The following is a 26,550-nucleotide window of genomic DNA, read 5'->3' on the forward strand; positions in this document are numbered from 1 at the left end:
TAATGCCAAATAATTATTTTGATTAATCTTTATAACGAATTGGTATACATTATGAATACAAAAAAATATGCTTTAGATAAATTGAAGGTTTTGCTATCGTTTCCCTTTAGTAAAATACAAATAAAAAAATAAATTACTCAATAATAAATATAAATGTAAACTACTAAAAAATATATTTTCACAATAGAAATGTATGAACGCTAAAGGAAACAACGAAAATACAGTATTATAGCTAAGATTATTTGTGACACTTGATTAACTTCTTTGCTTCCTTATAAAATTATTTACAAAATAAATAAAAACCAGTTTTGTGCTTGAAATCGAACGTTTCTAGGCTCCGTTTGTCAAGAGATTTTAATGCCTATTACCTACAATACAAGGTATAACGAGAATATACACATTTTTGGCTTGTAACTTCTTCTTAAAGCTGTGTTGTGATTCCATTTCTCGGCGTTTGATTCAGCGTTTGATCAAATTAAGGCAAAACGGTCTTGCTTTTGAAAATCTGAAATTGGCCGAGAATCATTCAAATGTCACAAATTGAAAATATCGCTGAGCGATCATAAATTTGAAAGGAGCACAAACAGCCGGATCTATTTTCTGATCCCCTTATTCTTGTCCAGTTGTGTAAAATTTAAAATGCAATTTAAGTTTTTTAATAGGGCCCTGATTGTGTACCCATATTAAAGAAGGAATTTTAATAATGTAATATGTAAAGAATATGACTTTAATTCCTTTCATTTGAATTGCTGACTTTAATTCAAAATTATTTCTCGTCGCTTTTTGAAGTTTTCAATAACCCGATTATAATGAATATCCTCAATTTAATGGAACTCGATAAAAGTACGACAAAGTGATCGACCCTCTCTCTCCTAAGTCGTAATACGATTTTGGGAACAACTGATCCAGCAGTACTGCAGTATTATTATTTCTTGCTGATCTTGCAAAATAACGGTTTTATTTTTTGGTAAAGTTACCCGAGTAAAAGTTATGGGCAAAACTTGAAGACAGGAATGTTAGGAACTTTACCCTTTCGTATGATGTTACTGCATTTCGGGACAAAGGAATGTTTTTTGTTGTTTGAAGTTAATTTGGTTTTAAAAGTATTTGTAGCATCATGTTTTGAGATTTAATTGAACTTTTTAAAATATTACGCAATGAAATTCCCCAGAATTGCGCACACAATAAATTTAAAAAAATAGTAGCTAATTATTGTTCTGTAAATAATTAAAACATTGGTATAAATTAGACGTTTATTTGTTTAATTATTCAATGAGACACACCTCATGTTGAAATTACTGAACTAAAATTTCGTATTACCTAATAACTATAATAAAATAATTTATTTCGCAAAAGATAGATAAATAACAGCAAGGGGGGGATGGATTCATACGTCCGCCACTCCTGGACACACTGACTCCAAGATTCGTACACACCGCACATACTTTTTGTTTCATTTCAGAACTCCCTCTCCTTAATTTTCTTAAAAGACCCTCCACAGCATTCCTAAAGATGGGGGAAAGAAACAACGGAGGAACTTTATTTTCCTCATGGCTTCCTGTGTGGAGCCAATTTTTAAAAAGAGAACGTAATACTACTACAGAGAAAACATCGCGATAAAAAATATTGTTAATTTATTAAGAATCTGTTAAATCATTGGGATTCCTGTTCAAAACTGGATTGTGGGTTATTGGGTTATGTTCTGAACAGCCAGGAACTTCCGCACCTTCCTTTCCCTCATCTCCTTCCCTTCTCCACTACCTTCAACCTCACAACATACCCCAATTTTGGGCCACGGATAAATTGACAGATGTCCGAAAACGTGTTCATAAAAATCCTAACATTTTTGTATTAGGTCATGATATATTATTAAGACAAACGCAGGTGGATGAACACGTGTTCCGATATTATTATGAATTTTCTAACACTTGTGTCAGGAAGTGGCTTGCAGTCCCATTACCAATCATTTGAAGAGATTTTTAATAAATCTGCATTACTCATTTATCTCGGTGTATCTTCTTTTGTAAATTCATTTTTATTGTCGACTTTAAAACTGTTGATAAATTGTTATTCTTTCGGTTGAGTTTGCTGCCGTCTTACCGCATTTTATAAATTTGTTTCCATTCCAACAGCGTAATATTCATCTCTATTCTAGGTTATTTGAATACTCTAACAATTTTACCAGTGCATCCTGGATTATTTACGATTTTCTTTTATTCCTGTGCTAGACAAATATATTAATGTCATTTTTAAAGTGCTCTTTTCACGACAACGTAACTCCTTGCACAGGGGTATGAGGTAGGCAAGTCGTTCCATTACCGATTCACTTGGAGTGTATGTTGGCCCTTCCCCGCCGTGACCCACTTCGGTATTTCATTACTCCAGTTGACACTGGCAATATGTATAACGCCAGCATTTCCAGAAAATTGACATTTTGACAAAGATGAAAATGTAATTATATAAAAACATATATCAACGTTGAAATGTGTCCAGGACGAAACACTTTGGACAAATTACTTTCTAGATTTCAAGACCGCAAAGAACTAGTGTTACCACACTTATCGCCCTTTCCTGGATAGCGTGCGTACACACGTGCGTAATAGATAATAAATTGTTAATTATCAATACAATTTCGCCGCTGAGAGTTCCATTGTGACATCTCTGTTACGTACTTAACAAACCTTCACGGGGTGTGTCTATTCTTGGCATTTACTTTATTACGTAACTCTTCTAGGGTAACCCTGAAGTCTCACCAGGTCATATGCATAATTACTGAATGATTTTTTAGGGTAGATAATTTTAACATTCTTCCTTCCAAGCCGTCAAAAATTTAATCCTTTAGAACAGAGGTTCCCAAACTTTTTTGCCCCGTAGACCACTTGTCAATTTTTTTTTTCCGTAGACCCCCTGCCTGCCGAATATTGAATTTTCCTAAAACTGTGAACGTCCCATGTGATAATAATTTATTTTTTTAGTAAAAATATTCCCTTCCCTTTCCTGCCCAACAACCGGGTATATATAAAGTTCCTCTGTATTTACACTGTGCAAACAAGGGCACCCTTGTGAGGTATTACACCAAATGACAATGAAGCAGGATAAGCAACGGGAATTTATTTATGTAGCTAGCCCTACAGAACTGCCTCTTAAGTTCTTTGCCAGTGCTTATTCCGGTCAGTTCTTCTTGTCACTTGATATCCGATTCTTCAACGTTGCATTTCCATATTCAAAATGTCCTCAAACTTAGTTTTGAAGTCTGTGTGAAGTGCATTTAAATGTTGAACGTCATTATTACCCTGGACGTTTTTCAAAAACAAGTTGGGGAACTAGGAAAATTCGCGGCTTCGAATGTGCAATGTTTTGCTTGAATATATTAATTCTGACGAGAAAAGGAACATAGACTCTATTTATTGAACGTTGACTCAATTAACAACTTTACGAAATATAAAAATACAAATATCTCGTGGACCCCCAAATTTTTTTCTCCCTGACATAGACCCCCAGCATGCCGATATCGACCCCTGGGGGTCCATATGGACCACTTTGGGAACCTCTGCTTTAGAACAACTTTTCATTTCCCTCGCCCGACAGAACAAATGGTCATTCTGACCTTTCTGATATTATATTCCATTTCTAGAATTCAACTTGACGTCACTATCATATGTTCAGCGAAAAACAAATCTCGTCGCTTCGCTGCAAACATCTTGTGTAAACTTTTGCACGTACGGTATTTTCCTCTCGAAAAATGCTCCCAAATATTGACTCGAGATTAACATTAGGATTTCGCGCCCGACTAAGAATAATTTTTGCTCGAGTTCGGATTGAACTCTGTTTCTGCAGTCTAATCTTTATAACTTTTTGATTTTATCATAATTGCATTATATATTTTATAAAATAAGTATTATAAATTTTTATTATTATTTATATTTTATTGTCATTTACTGTGTTTTTTGTTGTTGTTAAATTAACTTTGTTATATATTATGATTAGACTACGTCAAGTCTTCTTGTTTGGAATCGATGTTAATCATATTATTAGTATTTGTATTTATTTGCATATAGTTATGCTGCGTGTTCTACAAATGTATTAATGTATCCTGTTATACTTACGTACTGTAACCAAATGTCAATTTCCTAGTGAAATATCAACAGGGCGTTAATAATAATTATATTAATTTGGTACTTTTTAAAGCCGTATGGAATACTAGTGGGCTCGGGCATATTTTGTCCTGCCACAAACCGCCTTCTATGTATTGACATTTGTATTACGCATATAGAGAAAATACCAAACTCAAACATCCTTGCATATTCAGGGAAACGTTCAAATCAGCACTGAATATGAAACGATGTTTGAGTGTGGTATTTTCTCTGCATGCGTAATATAGATGTCAATATATTTGTGCACACTGCCATCGATTGAAAGCCTACACAACTTAATTTTTTTTTCATATAAAAAATCCTTAAAAAAGCATTAAAAATATTAAGGGGGGTGGAGGTGTAGGGAAGTTATAATTTCTGCTTGTATGTATTTTTGGAAAAGAAATCTGAAAAAAATAGATCTCGACAACAGCGCCACCTGATTGGGTCCAAAACTATCCTATATTTTAAGCTGTAACCAACCATACACTTTCACAACATTGAAATCAGTTGGGCGGTTTCGGAGATTAGCTTGTAAAAACACAGCGACATGTGATTTTTTATATATTAAGATTATCTTTATTCACTTTCATGTTTCTTTATATTTGTTATTTTGTATACATCTCTAACAATTGTTGTACTTTCACTCTTCAAACTTGTATGTTTTAGTGGCTCGTGTTATGGCGAATACATATGAAAACAAATAAATACATAGTCTCATAAGTACTTTTCCAAAATGGCGATACATATGTTATCCAACTGAAGTATTTGATTCTATTTTTCCCCTGATGCTCCTCTCTCCGTCTATATGCTCTACCAGCTGTGTTTGGGGAACAGATCTGGGTACTGGATACAAAATATGCCGGTAATTCTCAACTTTCCCTCCCAACTTCTTTCCCTTACATTTTCCATCCTCACATAATTCCAAAGTGATATCACAACCTAGTTTAATTATCTTAAAAATACTAAGATTTTCATACACAGCGATTGCTGATATTTACCTAACATCTGTTACGGACTGTGGCAGTGAAAATATCGTTTAAATTATTAATAATAGGGGTTACTTAACGAAAAGTAGGAATCATCGCCTGGAATACACAATAGCTCTTCTCCTTTCATTTATCCTCTAGTTCCGGCCTTCTCTCCATTATTTGAAGCGACGTATTCATAATTTCCGGCACCAGATCGGACGGCTTTAGATATTATACAGGCTGTAAAATGACGTACCCGAAACATTTTAAAAGAACTTTTTTGAGTTAAGATTTCAGATCATAATTTTTCTATTTAAAAGTATTTCTGTCACACGTTACCGTTTTTTTTTTTTTTTTTTTTTTATATTTACTCCACACAGGAGGCCCTGAAGAAAATAATTTCCCTCAGGGCCTATGTCATCTTTGGGGATGCTGTGTGGAGGGTCTTTTTGTGGAGAGGAAGGAGTGAACATGGGTCTTGAAGAGTCCCATGTTGTAGGAGGGAGGAAACACAGAGGCCGGCAGTTCGTTCCACAGCCGAGCTGTTGAACTTAAGAACGAATCGTAGAAGCGACCCGTTCTCATGTGACAAGTGTCAACTGTGTACAAATGTTGGGCGCGCGTTTGGCGTGTATCCCGACTACGCACCGGTGCCGAAGGGATCAATGACGCTAGTTCCTCAGAGCATCTTCCATTGTAATACCGATAGAACAAGGACAGCATACCTACCTGACGCCTGTGCTCTAAAGATTGCAGTCCGTTTGTTAAGATTGGGGAATCTATCAAACGGACCGCCCGTTTCTGCACAGAGTCAAGGGTTTTTTTCAGGTATTTTGGGGCTCCAGACCAGAGATGGCTGCCAAATTCGACAGTAGGGCGCACTTGCGATTTGTACAGGGTGAGCAGTTGTGTACTATTAAAGTATCTGCGGGCCCTGTACAGTACGCCCAGCTTCTGAGAGGCCAACTTTACTCTAGCTTCGATGGAGCCCCCGTACCTGAGCTGGTCACTTATAGTTACACCCAGCATATCAATGGAAGGCCTGTTCGGAAGATTGCTTCCGTTGAAGGAGACTAGATTACCATTTGGATCCCTTTTAGACGTAATCAGACAGGATTGGGTCTTTGAAACATTAAATTCGACGAGATTATTTTTACCCCAGGAGGAAATACTCTCGAGATAACCGTCCATTCTCTGCTTCAAAGCCCTCCGAGCCGTTGGAGTTTGTGTGCCCTTTGGGGGCTTGTCAAACAAAAAGCTATCATGAACTGTACTGTCATCCGCGTAACAATGAATCGGTGCACATGTCAAAAGGTCATTGATGTGCAACAAAAACAAAGTTGGAGACAGAACCGATCCCTGTGGGACGCCAGCATTTATGGAGTGCGAGGAAGAGGTGAAACCGTCAGCAACCGCCTGAATCGACCTATCCCTTAAAAAGTCAGCAATCCACGTACACAGGGATGCGGGAAGTCCGTAAGAATGCAATTTGTTGACAAGTCCTCGGTGCCAGACCCGGTCAAAGGCCTTGGATATGTCTAGTGCGACCGTTTGGGTCTCACCGTGACGTTCCAGGCACCGCCCCCAAACATGCGTCACATACGCGAGAAGATCACCGCACGAGCGGTTCCGCCGGAATCCGTATTGACGGTCGTTGATAATTTTGTTCTTCTCGAGGTATGTGAGCAGTTTGTCGTTGATCACACGTTCCATCACTTTGGACAGAACTGATGTGATCGCTATGGGGCGGTAGTTGGCCGGGTTGGAGCGGTCACCTTTCTTGGGAATAGGGTGAATTACCGCTTTTTTCCAACCAGAGGGCACAGTGCCACACTTCAGGGACATTTTGAAGAGCTTTGTCAAAACTGGAACTATTTCCGCAGCACACCTCTGCAATACCAGGGCAGGTATTCCATCAGGTCCACTAGCTTTGTTAACATCGAGCCCCCGTATGACGTGGAGTACATCCCGATGCCGGATCCTCAGCTTTTTCATATAGAAGCCGCAGTGAGGAACCGACGGCGGAACAGCACCCCCGTCGTCGAGGGTCGAGTTTTCCGCAAACATTTTCCCTAAAAGGTTTGCCTTTTCGGTGGCGGTGTTTGCTAGTGAGCCGTCAGGTCTGGTAAGAGGTGGCAAACTGGGTTTGCAAAAATTTCGACCTATTGAGCCCGCAAGCGACCAGAATGCTCTGCTGCCATGCGGGCAGGCAGCCAGCTTTTTGCTGATCTGCAGGTCGTGTTCGAATTTTGACCTATTGATGATTCTCTTGCATTCCTTTGCCGATTTGTTGTATGCTGATCTGCTTTCGGGCGTTCGAGATGTGTTGTAGGCTCGGTAAGCCGCGTTTTTTCGTCGAACTGCTTCGGAGCATTGTCGACTGAACCACGGCTTTGAGCCCACACCAGTTTCTTTAGTAGTCGATTGTATGAAGCCATCCATCGCCGAATTGATGACTTCACCAATCTCCTGGGCACATCTTGAAGGGTCCGAAGTCCGAAAACAAACAGCTGACCACGGAAAAGCATTGAAATGGGCCCGCATACCGAACCAATCTGCTGACCTATAGTGCCACACTTTTCTCCTCAGCCTCTCATTGGTTGGTCTGAGGCTAACGGGGATTGATGTCGTCACTAGGCAGTGGTCAGATGATCCCAGAGGCGCTGTGACGTCAATCTTATAACCGTGTGGCACAGTAGTTAAGAATAGGTCTAACAGATTGGAGCGGTGAGTCTGGACATCAGGAACCCTTGTAGGCTCCTGAACCAATTGCTCTAATCCGTAGCAAATGGCAAAGGATTCCGCCTGTCGGCCAGCCGAGTCCGTTGGGCCTGAGAACTTCAACCATGGTTCGTTATGAACGTTGAAGTCCCCCAGAACAACAAACTCGGCCGAAGGGTAGCGGGGCAAGAGATCATCAATAGTATCGCTCAAATGTTTGAAGAGCTCGGAAGTGTCTGATTCGCTATGGTTCGGTGAGCGGTATAGACATGCGTAGAATCTTGCCGTACTGGCAAGATTGACGCGCACCCACATTACGTCGAATCTGGAGTTTTCCAGACTCAATAGTCGCACACAGTTGACGTCAGCTCGACTATAGAGGCAGACTCCTCCTTTCAGTCGGAATTTGCTTGCGAGGGTAAAGCCCGGGCAGTCCAGATAGGAGGAGTCTGGCGGCTCGGCTATCTGAGTTTCGGATAGGAAAAGAAGGTTGGGACGTTGGGACAAAAGATGGTGATGGACGGAATTTAAATTTGTGTGCAGGCCGCGAATGTTGGCAAAATTTACCAACAGTTTTGGCCCGCACCGGGGACGCCTGCTACTCGCTGCTGTAAAGATGTTAAGTTTGTTTTTATGTATATTCATGATTTTAATTTTTTTTTTTTTTTTTTTTTTGTTTTTTTTTTGTTTTTAAGGGTATGAAGTGAAAGGAAGGTCTGGAATGGAAAGGTATGAGGGGTGGGTAGGAATATGGGGTTCAGGCTGTCCAGGAGTGATGAGCGTTTGGTTCCAGCCCACCCACTGCGGTGCTAGGCGATAGGCTGGGAGAGTCCGGCTGGAGAGGGCATCCAATGCGCCCCAAACGCTGCTGCTGGGTCCCCTCCGGTCACGAACCGGCACAACAGCAGTGGCGGGGTTTTTTCACTCGCTGATGGGGCAGCCCACCCTTAGTCGTGAGCCTGAGGGTCGGGCCCCTGTACTATCGAGCGGCCCGGACAGCGGTAACCGGTTGTAAAGGGTCTCCCTCAACCAGCATCTCCCAACCGGCCCGCCACGCAGAAGGTGGGCCGACGCACCCGCCACCAAGACCTGGGCAAACCTTAACCCATGAACCCGGGCACCCCTGCTAAGTCACCAAACGTAGCGAACCACTTGGGGTGACCTGTGGCAGAGGTGTTGGTCATCCAATAAATGGTTCCCAGGGCGGCGGTACCCATTCCCGCCTACCAAATTGAAACCGTTGGATAGAACTATAGACAAGTCCACTAAAATCCAGCCCCTGTACCATCCCTTACGGTCCAAAGGTGCTGGTTAGGGACGGAGTGAAGAACTTGATACAAGTGGGCTGCCTTTAAGTTCTACTACTTACACTTCTAAACGATACGTGAAATATAGGAAAACCCAAATGGCGTCTATATTTTGTTTTACTTCGAATGAGCTCAGAAATCGCTTGTTAACATTTATTGGTCATATCTTTACACCCTTTATATTAATACCTCCCGATTAGGGCGCACAAGTGACTCCCCCGGCGGATTGAAACGAAGAGTTGTTTCCGCCGCCAGATGGGCGCACCGGGCTGTGAACACGTACCCGGGCGCAGGCAGCCGCATGGAAAATTAAATTCGCCAACCGCCTCTGTCTGAAGTGGCCGGTGTTTTCTCCCCAACAATAACTTACTCGCGATAATCCTACTGACCCGCCTCTATCTTTCCGTATAAGGGCGTTTCAAAGCCTTTGCTAATTTCCATACTATCTCCGCTTAAAATTTGTGGCGTTATTATTAGCCTCCGGAGTATTCTCGTACCCCGTACGTGTCGTAATCCTCAATTAACTGCTGCTCTCCCAAATCTCTACTATCCTGTCGATTTTCCGTGTAATATGTCATACTAATGATAATGGTGATCTTGGATGGCAGTCTTTAAAACTGTCGTGTCAATGACCCATTTTGTCTTTCTTTTACCCATTTTAGTATTGCTCCATTACTTACAGAAATTAATGAGCCGTTTTATATTATTTAGTACTTTTGGACAGTTTTCAAATACCAACGTAAAGTTAAAGTTACACCATCGTTTGGACGTGATATAACTTTTCACAACAATCGGAAATGCATTGTTTGAATGTATGTAATTATTTTTGTAGCTTTATATAGCTACCTTTGACTGTCATATAAATTAAAATATCTACTATTTATACCTGCCCTGTTGATAGACAGTTTGGTTGCTAGAAACTTGGGCTAAAGAGGGGGGAGACAGCACAATCACACATGGCATTCCTTAACATAGTTAATTAACTAATTGACAGTAGGTATTAATATAATTCAGACGAGCTTCATCACAGGTGTGCTGCTCGAACAGAAAATAATGAAAGCGCTGACTAATGGTCCACTATTTCCCGCTTGTTTTTTCGATTAAAACGATTTCAGTTTCCATATTGACGTAGTCATGTTAGTTTTGCATCAATTTCACAGCGAAAACATTTCAAACTTCAGTTTATGATTTAAATAAATCACAATCATTTTTGTCAGTGTACTTTATTTGTTCCGAACATCGATAATAATAATAGATTAGCCCTCTTATAACTAATTCCAATAAAAAAATAATACCATCAAGATTAATTTCATAATAAAACTCCTCGAATTCCGATGCCTCGCATCGAATGCCTAAATGCAAGTTCCCTACGATATAAAACAGAGCACAAGTTATCGCTCAATCCCATGTTGTAATTTGTTAATTTTATCAGCCAATAGCAGGCCTGAAAGGCATCGCATAGCAAGATATAGATATGAACTTAACAATCCAACTTATAAATAAATGTAAGATTTTTATTAATTTATTGCACTATACATAAAAAACTTTTTCAATGTTTCTAGAGGGATCCCTACGGATATAAGTTATTAATTATATTTAAGATTAATAAAAACAGGACCTTACCATTAAAGTATTTTATGTAAAACGTTTTAAAAAATTTATAAAACGTTATTCAACTAAAAATATATCGGTTAGCAGCAGATTTTTAGACGATGAATTAGTAACTCTTCGGAGATCCCTTTTTGAGAAACATTTGAGATTTTAGTAATACGTTTAATCAGAAATAATAAAAAAAACCCACAGAATGACGTATTTTCTAAGCTTGCTAGGGCAAAGTCGACCGTCCGTCCGTCTATACGCCGGGCCGCGCGGCGAATATCGTTTTTACATGAGTTCATCACTTATGTCGTTAAGATTCCCACTTTATTTTAGAAAATTGATAGGGCAACTTCAACCGCAGGTCTGTCCAATACACCAGGGCCGCGCGTCGCATATTTGCATGGCTGCTTCACTTATGTCGTTAAGATTCGGGCTTAAAATTCTAGGCTATTGTCTCGTCTTAATTGATACGCCTCCTCGATGTATCTATATATTAATGTTCGCGAGATCCCCTAACGAAAATATTACTAGCTTTGTTAGAAAAATGATTTTCACAACACTCGTGGGACTTACTGGAAGACGAATTTGCTTCGTGCAGACAAACAAAGACTAAAAAGGTATGCTTCTTCCGATATTTAGACTGCGAGATAATGAACAATATTTGGTTTCGGTGTTAATTTTAAGGTTCACACGACCTGTCTAGATAATGCTTGGTCGATTGTTCCGATGCTGTTAGTATTGTCACGTGTTTTCCCATTCGTGTTTGGATGTTAATGACACATTTCAATTTCATACCAGAGCTATTCTAAAATATTTTAAATACTAAAGCACGAATTAAAAAAAGGGATTTAATTACAATTATAATTAAACAATACAATTATATTCTACGTATTACGAAGTACGAGTACCTACGTATTAATTAGATAATACGTAGATAAGTGATAGTGAAGATGCCTAGTTACTACAGCCCCTAACATTTAAAGAGCCTTAGGCCAAGAAAATAAAATCCTTTCCGCTGAAAATGAGAATAAATAAATTCATTAGATTCTTGCAGATTTTATTAAAGATCCTCGGCAAATAGCGCTCTACAATATTAAATCCTGACGCTTTGATGTGTTCTATTTGCCTACCTATGTGTCGTTTGCTAGGTTCAATTACCCAGCGGCCTTGCGGCGGCCTGATTAGATCCGCCCCCCCAATCTCCATCCTAACCGCCCCCTATCGGGAAATCTTTTCCCTTTTAATAATGTCAACGTCAAAGTCAGCCGACCAACTGCAGCGGCTGATTGAAAACCTGCCCGACCACGAGTCTAGTATTGTTCCTGCGTCGTTTAGGTACATTGAACTCTGAAGTGGCCAACTCGTTAGCCGCTGAAAGGAAACCAAATAATCGAAATGAAACAGGAATTTACCAATGCGCTTTCAACTTTTCCGCCATTGAAGGGGATTTAATTCTAGACACGTTTTTTCACGTGGAACTTGGGCTTTAAAATAATAAAAAGAAAATGGAATAAAAATATTTTCCGTCTGTTCTGTAATTTGTTCGCTTTTGGGAACAACTCGTAATGTTTCACAGAAGTCGTTTTATCTCCCTTACTGTCATGGTGAGAAATATGATTTTAACGGTGTTAGAAAGAGAAAACACCACGCTTTACATTCCAATCGTAGAAGAACCACAGAAGAATTAATATGTACACCTTTATGAAACCAAAGGTTTCGATCGCAATTTGTAAAAAAATTAAACTTTTTGATTTTTTTATGAAACGACAAAAAGTGAGGTGACAATAACTTTTGTAATTTATTTGTCTAATTTTAGTTACAAAAAGCGTATTGTGGTCCATTTTTTTAAAGTCGCATTTAAAATTTGAATACATCAAAAATTATATTAAATAAAAATAAAATATGAAAGCGTGTAAAATTATATCACCTTTCAAAAGCATTTTTTAGTTTTCGGATATTCAATTAATTTGGATTTTATTGCTAAGTCGAAACAGTCCGACCCCCTGTCAATGGCAGAGGCCTGCGTAGTTAAGTCGCAAAGAATCTGAATTGCGATCTGGCTTCAATTCTGGCGAAATTTACATAACAATGTATGAAATGAATTGTAATTAAACAGATAATAAACGCATTCGTTTTTTTATTCGTCTCTATGTATATATAGGCCGATATAATTCTAGGTTGCTGTAATAGACGTATACATATCTTATTCTTATTGTTTATAAAAAAATTAATGATGTTCTCCAATACCAAACAATTTCTACATCGCGTATCCGAATCAATGAATTTCATTATATACCTACTACTTTATTTTTCTTGATCTTATCTTAGTCTTAGTTTTTATAACTTCGATTAATTTAACAAATTGGATCGTTTATTATTAAAGAGGGTCTTGTTTTATGTTTCTTGAGGGTCCATGTTTTGGTCAAATTAATATTTGAATGCAGTTTAATTATCTAGATGTAGACGCATATTTTGTCAAAGAATGGTACTTTTTTAATATATCTTCAACTTACTCGAAGACTCGTAGATTCATTATTATATGCACCTTATTGACTTATTTCTTTGTGCCATCATGCCACTCCTTTGATCTGTACTGCCGTTCCCTACAATAGAAAACGTATGTTCGGACGTTGGTCATACAGGCATTATAGTTTTGACTTGTGGCTCACTACCGTAATTTTCTTTGGTACGATCTAGAATACTCGAAGACTCGTAGATACGTTATTATATGCACCTAATTGACTTATTTCTTTGTGCCATCACGCCATAGTGAGCACTCCTTTGATCTGTACTGCCGTTCCCTACAATATAAAACGTCTGTTTGGACGTTGGTCATACAGGCATCACAGTCTTGACTTGTGGCCTACTACCGTAACCATTACCTTCGACTGTTTATTAAAAACATAAAACCGCAAAAACGCGCAGTACTTTTATTGCATCGAATGCCGCTCGGGTTTCACAAGTTTTTATGAAAGAATATTCACCGTGAAATTCCATCTTTTCGCAGACTCTTGAGCAGCTATCCGCAACCAGCGGTTCAAAATTTTCTTAAAATATGTGTCAACGTAATTCTTGTTTTTTTGGCATATTATATTTGATCTGTGTTCATTTTTCGTGGTTTCGATTCATTATCAAGCTTGAAATCTAAACCTCTTCATTATTTAACTAACCATCACGCTAATCACGGACCTCTAGACATATTTGACCTGACACATATTACTTGCTTCATATACATCTAAACATCGTCTCACGCGCACATGTTTATGGCCGTTATAATCTACACTTATGTGATTCAGTGAACGTTCCATATCTTCCTCGGACGTCCCAGTCTTTCAGTCTTTATCTTGTTCATTATGTTATCTTGCACGGTTTTATAGCACGTACGCCTCAGGGATCTCATTTAAAAATATATATATATATATATAATTCAGTCTAGGTTCACACAGACTGAATGCTGTAGAAATGAAATCTCTGAGGGGTATTTGTGGTAAAACCATGTATGATCGTGCGAGAAATGTGGAGTTCCACAAATAATGCAAGGCTGATGTAAGCGTAATGAGTAAAATTAAGAAAGGGACGCTTAGATAGTTTGGGCATGTAGAACGGATGCACGAAAAAGGAGTGTAAGGAGAAAATATGACGCAAATGTGAATGGTAGAAAAAGTCGAAAACGCCCGAGGAAGACATGGCTATATCATGTTAATCAAATGCTTGAGTCGGGCCACGCCAAGAGTCAGAATAATAGAAGAGTATGATGAATGTGAATGTGGTATGAAGAGTGTGCCAAGACCGAGTTGTTTGGCGGTCCGTCTTCTCTGCTTACCCCTGTGGAGAAACAGCGTTATGGTTAGTTAGTTAGTCTACTTCATCCTTCCTCTGTCATATGATTGAATGGTTGGTGTCAGCACCAGCACTCTTTTGTGGTCTGCCTTACGTTATTCTTTTTTATTTTTTTTTATTCTAGTACACAGTTTTCAAATGGATATTAATTAGGTAATTGAGAATAGAAATCTTCTTTAAAAATATGAGTTTAATCGTGCCCGTCGCCTTTTCAAAGTACCTATTATATCAGGTCAACAGACTAAAAAATGTTGACCATGGCTGCTCAGATCTTTAGGTACTTTTTACCATTTTCCAAGAAAAGTCTTCAAGTGTAACATTTACGATTATTTCAAAAAGTTTCGCATTAAATCATTTGTATGAAATCAACTTTTTTACGCTAATACCGCACAGAGTAGAGGGGAGGGGGGAGGAGATGGTGACGAGAAAGGTGGGGGAAGTACATAGCTACTCATATCTGGTCAACAAAGACGGTTACATACATTTTGAGTAACGTTTCGATTCTGAATAATGGTTTTGCAGCAGGACAATACTGAGAGTAGAAGTTACAGTTTTATCAAATTCTACGACAGTTTTGTTCAACTAAATAGGCAGTAATATTATTATTCAAGATTGATTAGTTTACGCTACAATAAACAGTTGATAAGCTAAGCAAAACAGTCTGCTCGAGTATAGGTCTATTTATGCATTACAGACAGAGTACCTAATAACTCATCAGGAAGTCCGCGGTTGAACATGAATAATTACAATCGCATTTAATTATTGCAATTAATAATTTAGCTCATAGATACTTGTATATTGGTGATGGCTTTATTGTAAACTTTCCATGTTCCTCGTAAACAGGAGGGACAGCGACACGACCATATCATTATCAAAAATTTATCATAATATACTCCATTTGGCGTTGATTTTCTACTCGTAATAATTCAACTGCGTTTAATTACAATGTCTGAATAGCTACGCTCTCCTAATCTTTATTCAGGCTTTCTTTAACCCCTTCCTATTTCCGCCCGCCTGACAACATTCCTCGATAATGAGTCATTGGGTCATGGTCATCGTCGCCATAGTCCATAATTTCACGATCTTCCTCGTCGTAATGGGGTCCTTAAACTTAAAAGTCTTCCATGAATAATTCAAGTCCTATCGTTATTCCAAAGTTCTCGAATATGACGTCAACACATTCAGTATTTTATAAATCACATTTTACTGATGATTAGTTTTTTACGTTAATAAAGCTTTTCAGTGTCAGACCGTGAGAAGCAATATTATTATTTCTACAACACCTATATTCAGCTACTTCGAATCATATTCTTAAGGTTGACCTTGACTAAAAAATATTGTCTCTGAGTCATTGGTATTTCACATTTTCAAACGAAAACCCAACATCAGATGCAAAGATCCAATTTCAATATCTCATGCTTCGCTCCCCACGTTTCTTGATCGATGATGCTAGTGTCTCGATTAGCAGACATGTCTGCTATATTGCACTTCGGGCCTGTCTTATAATTCGCTTTTCCGTGGTTATCTTGGAAACGTTACTCAAGCGGTTCAATTTACTGTTAAACCTCTAGGAAATTAATTAGGTTGAACTGTCTTAATGTCACGAAAATTTGAGTTAATAACTCGTGATTGATTCGATTAAACTTCGGCGTGAGAACGCGGCTCGACTGAAACAAAAAAAAAACATTACTGTAAAAAAAAACACAGTCCTAAGATGTGTAAGTCTTGCCTCGCGCAAGACCCTGTGTTTAAATCACGTTCTGTATTGTTTCTTTGTGGCGCCAATCATATAACACCCGTCATTTCATTATCATTCCACATTCCGAGAGGAAAAAAGTTTATTTGTTCTACGAGATCGAACGACTCGCAGTATTAAATACGCAAGTACCGTCAATAGTTGCCAGCTGGGAACCAGCGTGCTGATTTGAAATAAAATTATTCTCCGTTTGCTAACCCCGTATATTAACTACCTTTAAAACAACACATAAACCAAATAATTCAACGTGTAGTTTTTTTTGCTGCACCTAGTTCCTAGCTCTTAATTTCAATCTCGTGTAGCAATGCGTCTCTTTGCATCAAATTCGTGTAAAATGTAATGTGTTAATTGGACTTGGTCCGTTAGTAAATAAATAAATATATACCTCCCCTTATTGAATTCGTGCCTTTGCCTTTTAAAAAGTAGTAAATAAACTTTTTATAATATAGTTACCTATATTTTAAGATATCGTAATTATTAATCATATTGTTAATCTAGCAATCTAACTATTCGCTACATTTCATGTACATGTATCTGTTCATTTCAAACTCTTGCTTGTCGGAATAAGACCATTCTAAGAATTTTCCTTTCTTAAATCATTTCTTAAAGTAACTCTAACGATTGCAATTTTTCTAGAATTTTTATCTCTACGGGAATGCCTCTCAGATCTTGTTATCGTTAATGTGATGCCTTGGTGGAATTGAAAAGTCTTTACCCTTAGAAAGCGATATACTGCGACATGTAGTACCAGGAAATTGATCTTGTGTTGAGATGGAGGTGTATTGCAGTGAGTTGGGTGTAGTACTTCTAGGATTGACTAGACTACTAGACTGTTTTGATTTGCTCTTTGACCGTTTGCTTTATTCTCCGAGTAAAATGCCAATGGAAAGGACGATATTAAAGTATCATTTTTTTATGAATTGATGTATTTTTCTCGTGATTTATTATCCTAATATTTAATATGTTCTTTAAGTAGGTTAAGATACAAAATGACTACTTCTGAAATTTTCATTGATGGTATTATTTTTCTTTGCTAACACAACATGTATATTATTTTAAAGGTGTTACGTTAACGTACTCAATATAACAACGAATTACTTAGGTGTCTAGGCATGCATATGAATTTCCGTGATTGTGTATCTTTGGTACTAGCTAGTAGTTCTGTGAACATTACCTGGACTGATATATACCTGATTATTCCGATTCGACAGCTCATAACGCTCATGGGCATTCTGTCGAAGTAAAGAAGTACTATCCAACACGGCTACCATCTTGAGAGAATTGACAGGACAAACAAATTTACAAAAGAAATGCAAAGCGTTATTTTGGAAACGGCTTGTATAGCGCCTTTTTTGTGAAACATCACCTCGCAGAGCCGGTACCCAATTGTGCAGAATTTGTTTAATCCCTTTTAGTTTCCTATTTGATCTTGATTTACACATTGAACATCTATTTCTTATTGTTATTTATACATTGTTTTAACCATTTGGTCTCCCATTGTGTTGCAGCGCTCGGTGCTGGCGCGTGCGCGATGGACGGCGCGCGCGCGCTGGAGCTACTGCCGCTACTGCAGGAGCGGCTGGTGGCGCTAACGGGCGGTCGCGACCGGCGCGGTGGGGCGGTCGTCAGCTTCCCGGCCACACCGCGGCGCGACCGCGCCAAGCCGGACGACTACCGCCGGCTGCTCAACTACCTCTTCGCTATACCAAAGTAAGTCACTAAAATACACCATTGTTAAGGGAGGGAGGACGAATGAGTGGCTGAAACATATTCTCGCCTTATGTGTCAAAGAATCCACGACTACTTGAAACCGCGCGGACGGACCAACCGCGGAAAAATATATTTTTGGAGAAATAGATTTTTAAGGCACCTTAACTTCCGATCTCATATTAGTAATGAAAATTCTGCAAAGTTCTTCAATATACAGACGTTAACTTGCCGAAGAAATATAGAAGATTCGGTAATGTTATTTAAAATAAAAATAATAACAACCTGTAAATCCTGATACAGGAGAAATATCTTGAGCTGTGCATTGATAAACACCTAACTTTTAAACAGCATATTCAAGATATTAAAGATAAAATCACCCCCTTAATTAGCGTATTCAGCCGGATATCATATCTGTTACCAAATAAAATTAAAAAAAGGTTTATATTATAACCTCGTACACTCACATTTAAACTACTTGCTTGAAATCTGGGGAAATACATGTGAAACATATATAAACGAACTACAGGTAACACAAAACAAAGTAATCAAAAAACTATTTCACTTCAAATCTAGAACATCAACAAAAAAATTATATATGGAAACAAAACTATTAAAATTAAGAAAATTATATGAATATAATACATGTCTTCTTATTTACAAAATAAATAATAAACTCATACATACAAATACAGAACTCATTAAAACGTCCCAAGTACACACACATTTACACGGCAACACGATAAAATACATTTAAACACCATACATACTCATCATGGCAAGCAATCCATTGGTTACGAGGGAAGCAACATATACAATTGCCTCCCAGACGAAATTAAAAATGAAAAAAGTATAGGTACATTTAAAAAAAAATAGTTCAGTTTTATGCTCAATCAACAAAACAATGAAAGTGAATAATAATAAATCAGTGTGTAATATATTTATGTGTAATATATATGTTATTTCTAGTTAAATAAGTGAAAAATGTAATTTTCTTTTATCTAGAATAAAAATATAAAAAAAAATATAAAAAAAATTACACATAACTTAATCGATAGTCCTGATCTTATTCAACGCCCATTATACCATGTTCCTAATCGCAACAGAAGACAGTCGCTTACTTTTAATCTTCCTCTTTGCAAGACCAATTCCAAACAAAACTCATTTATCTACAGATCCACAAATTCATTTAAATTAAATTATTACCTTATTGACATTTTTAACTCGACTTTACGCGACATAAAACAAAAACTCAATAATCAACAAAAATCTAACTAAAAGTTCAAGTTCGGCCAGGTAATAAGCCTGTGATAGACCACGCTACACGCGCGCTATATTTGTGTGGCTTGCCTATTTTAGCATCACTCGCCATACATTCCCATTGGTAATGTATGGCGAGCGATACGCGTAAATAGGCAAAGCCATGATGCGTGTAACGTGATGTGTCGCCTACCGGAACGTTATGCAGACGATACATGTAAATTACCTTCGCGCGGTTGCGTCCGCACGGTTTCCGCGGTTTTCTTTAAGCGGTGGCGGTTTTCTTTAAAGTACGTTTTGTGCAGTGAACTCTCATTACAAATATATATATACGAGTATACGTGACTGCCCGTCACGAACATCGATGACGTCCACACGAGCTATCGCTAGGAGTAGTTTATTATTTTATACTAACGCAGACCCATGCAAAATCACGGGGAAATAGAAAAAAATATAGGTATTCAATTTTATTTTTAATTGCTATTGGCAATTATGATAACTAAACCAGGAATTGCAAACATTCATCTCTTCAACTACAATGTATTACTGGATTGTAATTGCAAGTTCGATACTGCCGACAAGTCGATAAAACGCAGAAGCGAGCGTCAAAGAAGTTTACAACAACTCGAAAAACGCCATAGTCTGGCCTTTTCAAAGGATTTCAGCTTATACTCTGCAGTTTAAAATTTTATATGAGGAAATTCCTCTCATAGTTTCAGGCTATGTCTCCCGTCTCAGTTCGGCTTATCTCCTTTAACCATCTTTCAACGTATAATAACTTCTTACAACTCTCAAAGAGTTTGCGTTGGATATGAGCATTATTTGTAACACGTCTCTTTTGTTTTTGAGAGACGTCTATTCATTTGTCTCGGATCAACGTCTTCTTGAATTTTAAACTGTGAAAACGTTTCAGGGCAGGCTCAACTGTGATGGTTTAACATAAACAAGTTCGTTCATATTACAGTTTAAGCAGGGAAAATTCGCGTGTAGGTAATAAATTATTGAAACACAGGTATGGTTTACTGCCTATGGGCCGGTACATCAGTAATTTTTTATTATCACTAGGCTTACCTTGCCAGGGTTCCTATCAGATAGCAACTTGACGGAGGTTAATATATCACAAGACAAGCATAAAAATCAACTGAAATACCGGCCCAGTATTTAATATCTTAGACATCCTCAGATCAGATGGAGTGCTTCTATTTGGATTGGTATATTCGTATCGTATCGGTAATAAATACATATATTTGAATTTTTTTTAATTAATGTAAAAATAAATGATTTAAATAAACGATTGAATTAAATTAAATATTGGAAGTGGAAATTAACCCATTTCCCGACATCCGATAGTGCTGTAACTTGTCTATGTCGATGACAATGCATTCTATCAACTTAGGTTACTACATTATATCAAGCAAATACATGCATTTCTCTGAAAATTGTATGATATCAAAATTTACAGCGGGTTGTATACGAAATAAATCTCGGTAGCATCCAATTAGGAATTGGCTTAAGTGATAGCGCAGTTCACTCATTTCACTCCGTTCAATCCATAGTCCAAATAGAAAAAAATGTATATACATAGTAATAACATTATCTACATTTATTTACATTGTAATTGAACATGAAAAACCTGTTGACAAAATGCTTAAATGTAGTTTTACTGGATAAAAACCAGAAGACAATAAAACAATTAGCATAACCACGCAGGAATAAAATACTTTCATTATCATTATGAAACAAAGTTTCCTTTTGAAACTATTTCGTCCACAAACGTTTTAATTTTTAACGTGTCAAAATAATAAAATATTTTTTACAAACCAGCATCGATGTTTTCTTATCAATGTTTTATTTTGGTTTTCTAGATCGATGTTTACTTTTCGACGATTTATTTATTAATTTCATTTTTTAGTTTCAGTGCTCCCAGCCCGTAACACAATTAAACTCGCCATTATTTAAATACAATGTTTTAGTATTTAAAATAATATATACATATGTATACGTATATTCATACATATTTTTTGTTTTATCATAACTTTGTATTTTACGGGTCGATTTTGTGTGTCCAAAATTGTACGAATGAATGTGTTCCGGTGGAAGTAACGTAAATAATAAAAAATAACTTCTTTGTCAAAAGTACATGCACGGTACCAAATATTTAAGCATGTTGAAACATCTTAGTACCACTTGCCGATGAAAATTACAATCCAAAGCAACCATTTTCTAAGGCATGACATTTTTTAATGTCATGATATAATGTAGAAAACTAATATAATTCCATTATCTGCTTTCATCCTATCACACTGCACAAACACACGCGATACTTGCACTTAACTATTAGAGTAAAAATACATTTTGCACTGATGTTTTGAAACCGTTTGTTACCAGTTTCAGCGTATTATAACCGACTTCAGACTGGTAAGAGGGGGTGGGGGTTCAGAGGAATTGTATACGTTGATTTTATTACAATTGTATTGAGTTTCCTTTTTTTGCATTGTGGTGTTTGTCAGCTGAATATCCATTTATTTGGTTACAACCAGCAGGCATAATTACCTCGATTTTATTATAGATTAATTTACTATTTAATTTGGGAATAACATAATTTAACATATTTTAAATCTACTCCCTGTTGAAATTGTACAACGTCTAATTATAAAAATAATATTGAAAAAACCGAGAAATTATCCAACACACCTAATATTTGAAGAATTTAAAGTATTAAAATTTAATGATCTTGTCCAAAAAAACATAACAAATCAAATAATAAATGAAAAAAAAATCACAGCTTTTTAACTGAAAGTCGTACTCGTAAAAATTTATATTTCCAAACAAAAATGTAACACCACATATGCTCAACATCATTACATATATCTAGGATGTATAGCGCCCTTCGTGGCAGCAGGACGCGTCCTAACGCGTCCTACAACCGCTTTGTATTTTTTTAGTATTTTCAAGGGAAATGAGGCAACATCCCTTTGAAATTATTTGTAAAATCAATCAATCAACATTTGAACTTAAATAAAAATAAACTTTATAATTATTAGAACTTTATAATATGTGATTTGAGTGCAGTGTTTTAAAAGTGAATAATCGGACATTTGCTCAAAAATATTGGACATTCGAAACGAACGGCTATCGGTAAATGCACTCCAGATGTTTTCAACGTAATTCTCGGAAACTGGGGAAGTTTGGACCGTGGCAAGTTTTTTTTCTAAGCCCAGGGTAATTTATTAACTGTCGATTTTTATTGCGGGCAGAATGCACCACTTCAACAATTACCAGGAACAGGATTACATGGAGATAAATGATGGACTCGCCGAACGTCACAGCAGTGCTGCCAGGGTCTCTTATCCATGTGAGGTGTCAGCGCTTTATTATTAGCAGCAGATACATACCTGGACGCTGTTGTTGAACGCGGTGGACTCTCTTGCTGCAGCAGCTGGTCCAGTTCCTTCACCACCTGGGATTCTTGCTGCAGTCTCCATCTTTTATCTTCGTAGAACGTCACAGCGGTGCTGCCAAGGTCTGGTATCTGTGAGAGGATAGTGTGTCAGCGCTTTATTAGCAGCAGACACATGCCTGAACGGATGACGAACCTCATGCTAGCACTGTTGGTGGACGCGGTGGACTCTTTTGCTGCAGCAGCTGGACCAGTTTCTTCACAACCTAGGATTCTTGCTGCAGAGTCTCCATCTTCTATCTTCGTGTCACCTGTTACTATACTTCATTTTACTTAACTTAACTTCACTCTATTTTTGTAATATTTATATTTTTTGTAATACCTGCATCAACTGTAAAGCGCCCCTGAGGTGATATCTCACAAAAGCGGCGCTATACAAATTATCCAATAAATAAATAAATAGGAAAAATATACTTTAACAGCCTACCCGAAAATATCAGAACAATAGAAAACGATAAACACCTACTAAAAGTAATTTAAAAAAAGTTCAATGTAAAAATACCATAATGATGAAACTATCTTTGTAATTAATTTTAATTTTAATTTTCATAATTACAAACACAAAATATTCTTTATCTTGATACTCACCACTCTTCTAGACACAAGCGCCATCTTCTATAGAATAGGAACATTAAAAAAATCAAAAGCAGCGAAAACTAATTGTATGAAATATCTTTGTTAACATCATTGATTATACTCTGTAAATTGATTAATTTAAATAAAAAAGTTTTCTCCCAATTTTTGCTAAAAAGAAATAGTGCAAATTTTTATTTAAATTTTTCGTTTCAATACATGGTGTCCGGGGGTAGATTGCGTGTTACATGATGGCTGTAGTAAAAAAGTTAAATTATTTTTTTCGAAATACCAGTATTTATTTTTCTAAACTAACAATTCATCTTTTTTACCTAAAATGTACCTCTATACGTTTGAATTTCGAAAAATACTATCGTGTAAAATCACCTCCTGAAGTTAGCGCAATTTATCACGGACACCCTTAATATCATTGCAATAGAATTCCATCATGAATTGTCAGTATCAAAAATAGAAAACGAAAAATTTTTCACTCTTATTATTAAAAAAAAAACATACAAAACGATCTACTTTGATGATACCGAAGATAATTTCTGTGTTGAGACAGACGTAATTTGCGCAGTTACAAGGTGTCGTTAAATAGTTTAATGTTGGTTTTCAACACATTACGATTGTTTAATTGCGAAGAAAATTCGAGTGGAGTAAAATGTTTTAGTAATTATTTTTTGTATTTTGTTGTTTGGAAAATAAAATATACAACCGTTGATAACATCGCCAAACTGACGACCGAGACCACAACTCATTTTGATATTCATAGATGTTCATTCCGATTTTGTGGAATTTAATGAACAATATAAATTCGTGCTAAATATCTATAAAGATATCAAAAAGTCGTTATTATTTGCAAAATGTGTTCTCGCTCGCCGTTATAACGGCGACAGGTGTTAATAATCTTAAAAAAGGGGGCGACTTAACGACCCTTCCAAATTAAATTTTTTCCAACTCTGAAATAAATACAATCCTACTTGAGATTTGTTTTTGGGGTATTATGCCGTGTGGCTATCTCCTTCTTTAGCCAACGTTTCAGACAGCATTGCAGTGTCCATCATCAGGGCAGATGTTTAATCCAAGGTGGTGGTGAAATATGTGCATATGTATGAAGATGCGATACCGTGTTGCCAGCTCCAAACCTCTAAGAGCTGACATTAACGTATAATTTTAGTGGTTTTCTGCGTTTAGTTCTGCTGTAACCGTCAATTACCGTCATACCCGATTTGTGACTGTTCAAAATCCGATTTTTCCGATCCAATTTTAAAATATTTTTTTTATTATTTAATTTATATTAAATGTTGCTTATTCATTTAAGATATATATCCAGCTAACCCATCATGCGCATTTTGCACCCGTGTTTTAAAATTAATTATAAAAACCTACTATTTTAGAACTTCCTTCTTTTTCTGGCGCTAGTAAAATTAGATTGTTATCGTTAATGTTAGTTGTAAGTTTCTACATATGTAAATATATATGTCATTAAGATAGTGTTTATAGACCTTAGTTGTAAGTCATTAGATGTAAGTCACTAGTTTTAAGTCAGCAGTTCTAGTATTAATTATTTAATAAATATATTTGTACAGCGCCCTTAAGGTGATTTTTCACGAAAACGGCGCTGTATAAATTGACCAAATATTATTTAATGGGGCAGAAGGGAAGAATATGGAAAGGTTGGGGAGTGTCCGGCTATTCAGATGTAGTCACTTACTAGGCACAAATAATGCCATTTCAAGCAATGTTTCGGGTCAAAGAACGGTACTGAAAATATATTTCCGGCTTTTACAGCTTTACGTTTGATTTTAATTTAAATATGGAACTCTGTTATTTCGTTTCATCGTATGCTTTTAGATTTTATTAGATATTTCAAAGCTTCATAACTCAAGCTAAAGTAACGTTGCGAACCGAGAGCAAAATCTATAACTTCTTGTCAGAAAAGGTATTAGTTAATTTCATAACGCCACAGCTCACCATTCCTAACGTTTTTACTACATAAAAATGCAATTTATTTTTATATATAATTATTGTTAGCTCACAGTCTAAAGAATATATTTTTAAAAAGCTTCATAGATCAAGATTGATTGTATTATTGACCTTCCAATTTTACAAAAACACCTTACCTACATTTATGAAAGCTTAAATCTGAAGCTTTGAGCAGATTTCCAATTAAAATTAAAATTACTTTCTTTTAATTTCAGTTTGTTACAAACCCTTAATAAGTCCTTATCGTCCCTAAAAATTCACATTTCACTTTAAAACTTTTTTGATTTCTTCAATTCATTTTTGAATGAATTTTTTTAAATTTATTTTAATGGATCATTCCATTTCGATAAAATCCTTTTTATGTACTATGCTACGGCTTGGATTAAAGCCAGTTTGATACTTTTTCCGGTAATTTAATGAAAGATCGCGAAAATGGTTTCCAATAAAGAGTTATTTCAGTCGTACCTACATTAAAATGGCTTTCATAATGTAATACAACATAATATTACGGAATTAATCTGTACATTATTGAATTACATCTCGGCGTGCCAACCCATAATCTCGTAATTGAAAAATGTATTAATAAAATTATTCGGTTTGCAAGTGATTCCACGTTTCCTCTCCTTTTATCGAACTCTTATTATTATTGAATGGTTTAAAAACGGGCGACATGGCATATTTATGATTTTTACACTTCTAAATTAATGTTAAAATGATACAGGTTTTTCCAATACGAGGTGTTATTTTGAATAGCCCGCTATTTCGGTAGATGTTACTTTTGAAGCTGTCATTTTTTGACATTTTACAAGTAGAAACTACGCCATCAATAAAAATGGAACTATACACGCTTCAACAACGCATTGAAATTATTAAAATTCACTTGAGTGAATCAAAGGCAAATCATCTTGAGTGATGAGGCCCATTTCCACCTCGGTATCTTCGTCAACAAGCAAAATTGTCGCATCTGGGGCTCTGAAAACCCAAGAGTTATTGTTGAAAAGCCTCTCTATCCACAACGTGTGACTGTTTGGTGCGGTTTGTGGTCCGGCGGAGTCATTAAACCTTACTTTTTCGAAAATGAGGCTGGAGCAACAGTTACGGTGAATGGATCGCTATCGAGAGATGATTAATGATTTTTTATGACCGGAATTGGATGGTATTGATCTGGACAACGTTTACTATCAACAAGACGGCGCTACGTGCCACACAAGCAACAAAACCATTGATCTTTTAC

General features: G+C 36.8%; 1 protein-coding gene across 1 annotated transcript in view; it reads left to right on the forward strand.

Moving 5' to 3' along the window:
* The window catches only part of trio (trio Rho guanine nucleotide exchange factor), a 684,295-nt gene that overhangs the window by 83,631 nt on the left and 574,114 nt on the right, over positions 1-26,550 (forward strand). Inside the window, exon 2 of the mRNA XM_089645879.1 lies at positions 17,836-18,037. Within this exon, the coding sequence (XP_089502005.1) occupies positions 17,859-18,037 (179 nt within the window). The 5' untranslated portion in view covers positions 17,836-17,858. The remainder of the gene's footprint in view (positions 1-17,835; positions 18,038-26,550) is intronic.

This window comes from Hesperophylax consimilis, chromosome 23 (assembly GCF_061612785.1).
Source record: "Hesperophylax consimilis isolate HC1 chromosome 23, BYU_Hcon_1.0, whole genome shotgun sequence".
In the NCBI taxonomy this organism is placed as follows: Eukaryota; Metazoa; Arthropoda; class Insecta; order Trichoptera; family Limnephilidae; genus Hesperophylax; species Hesperophylax consimilis.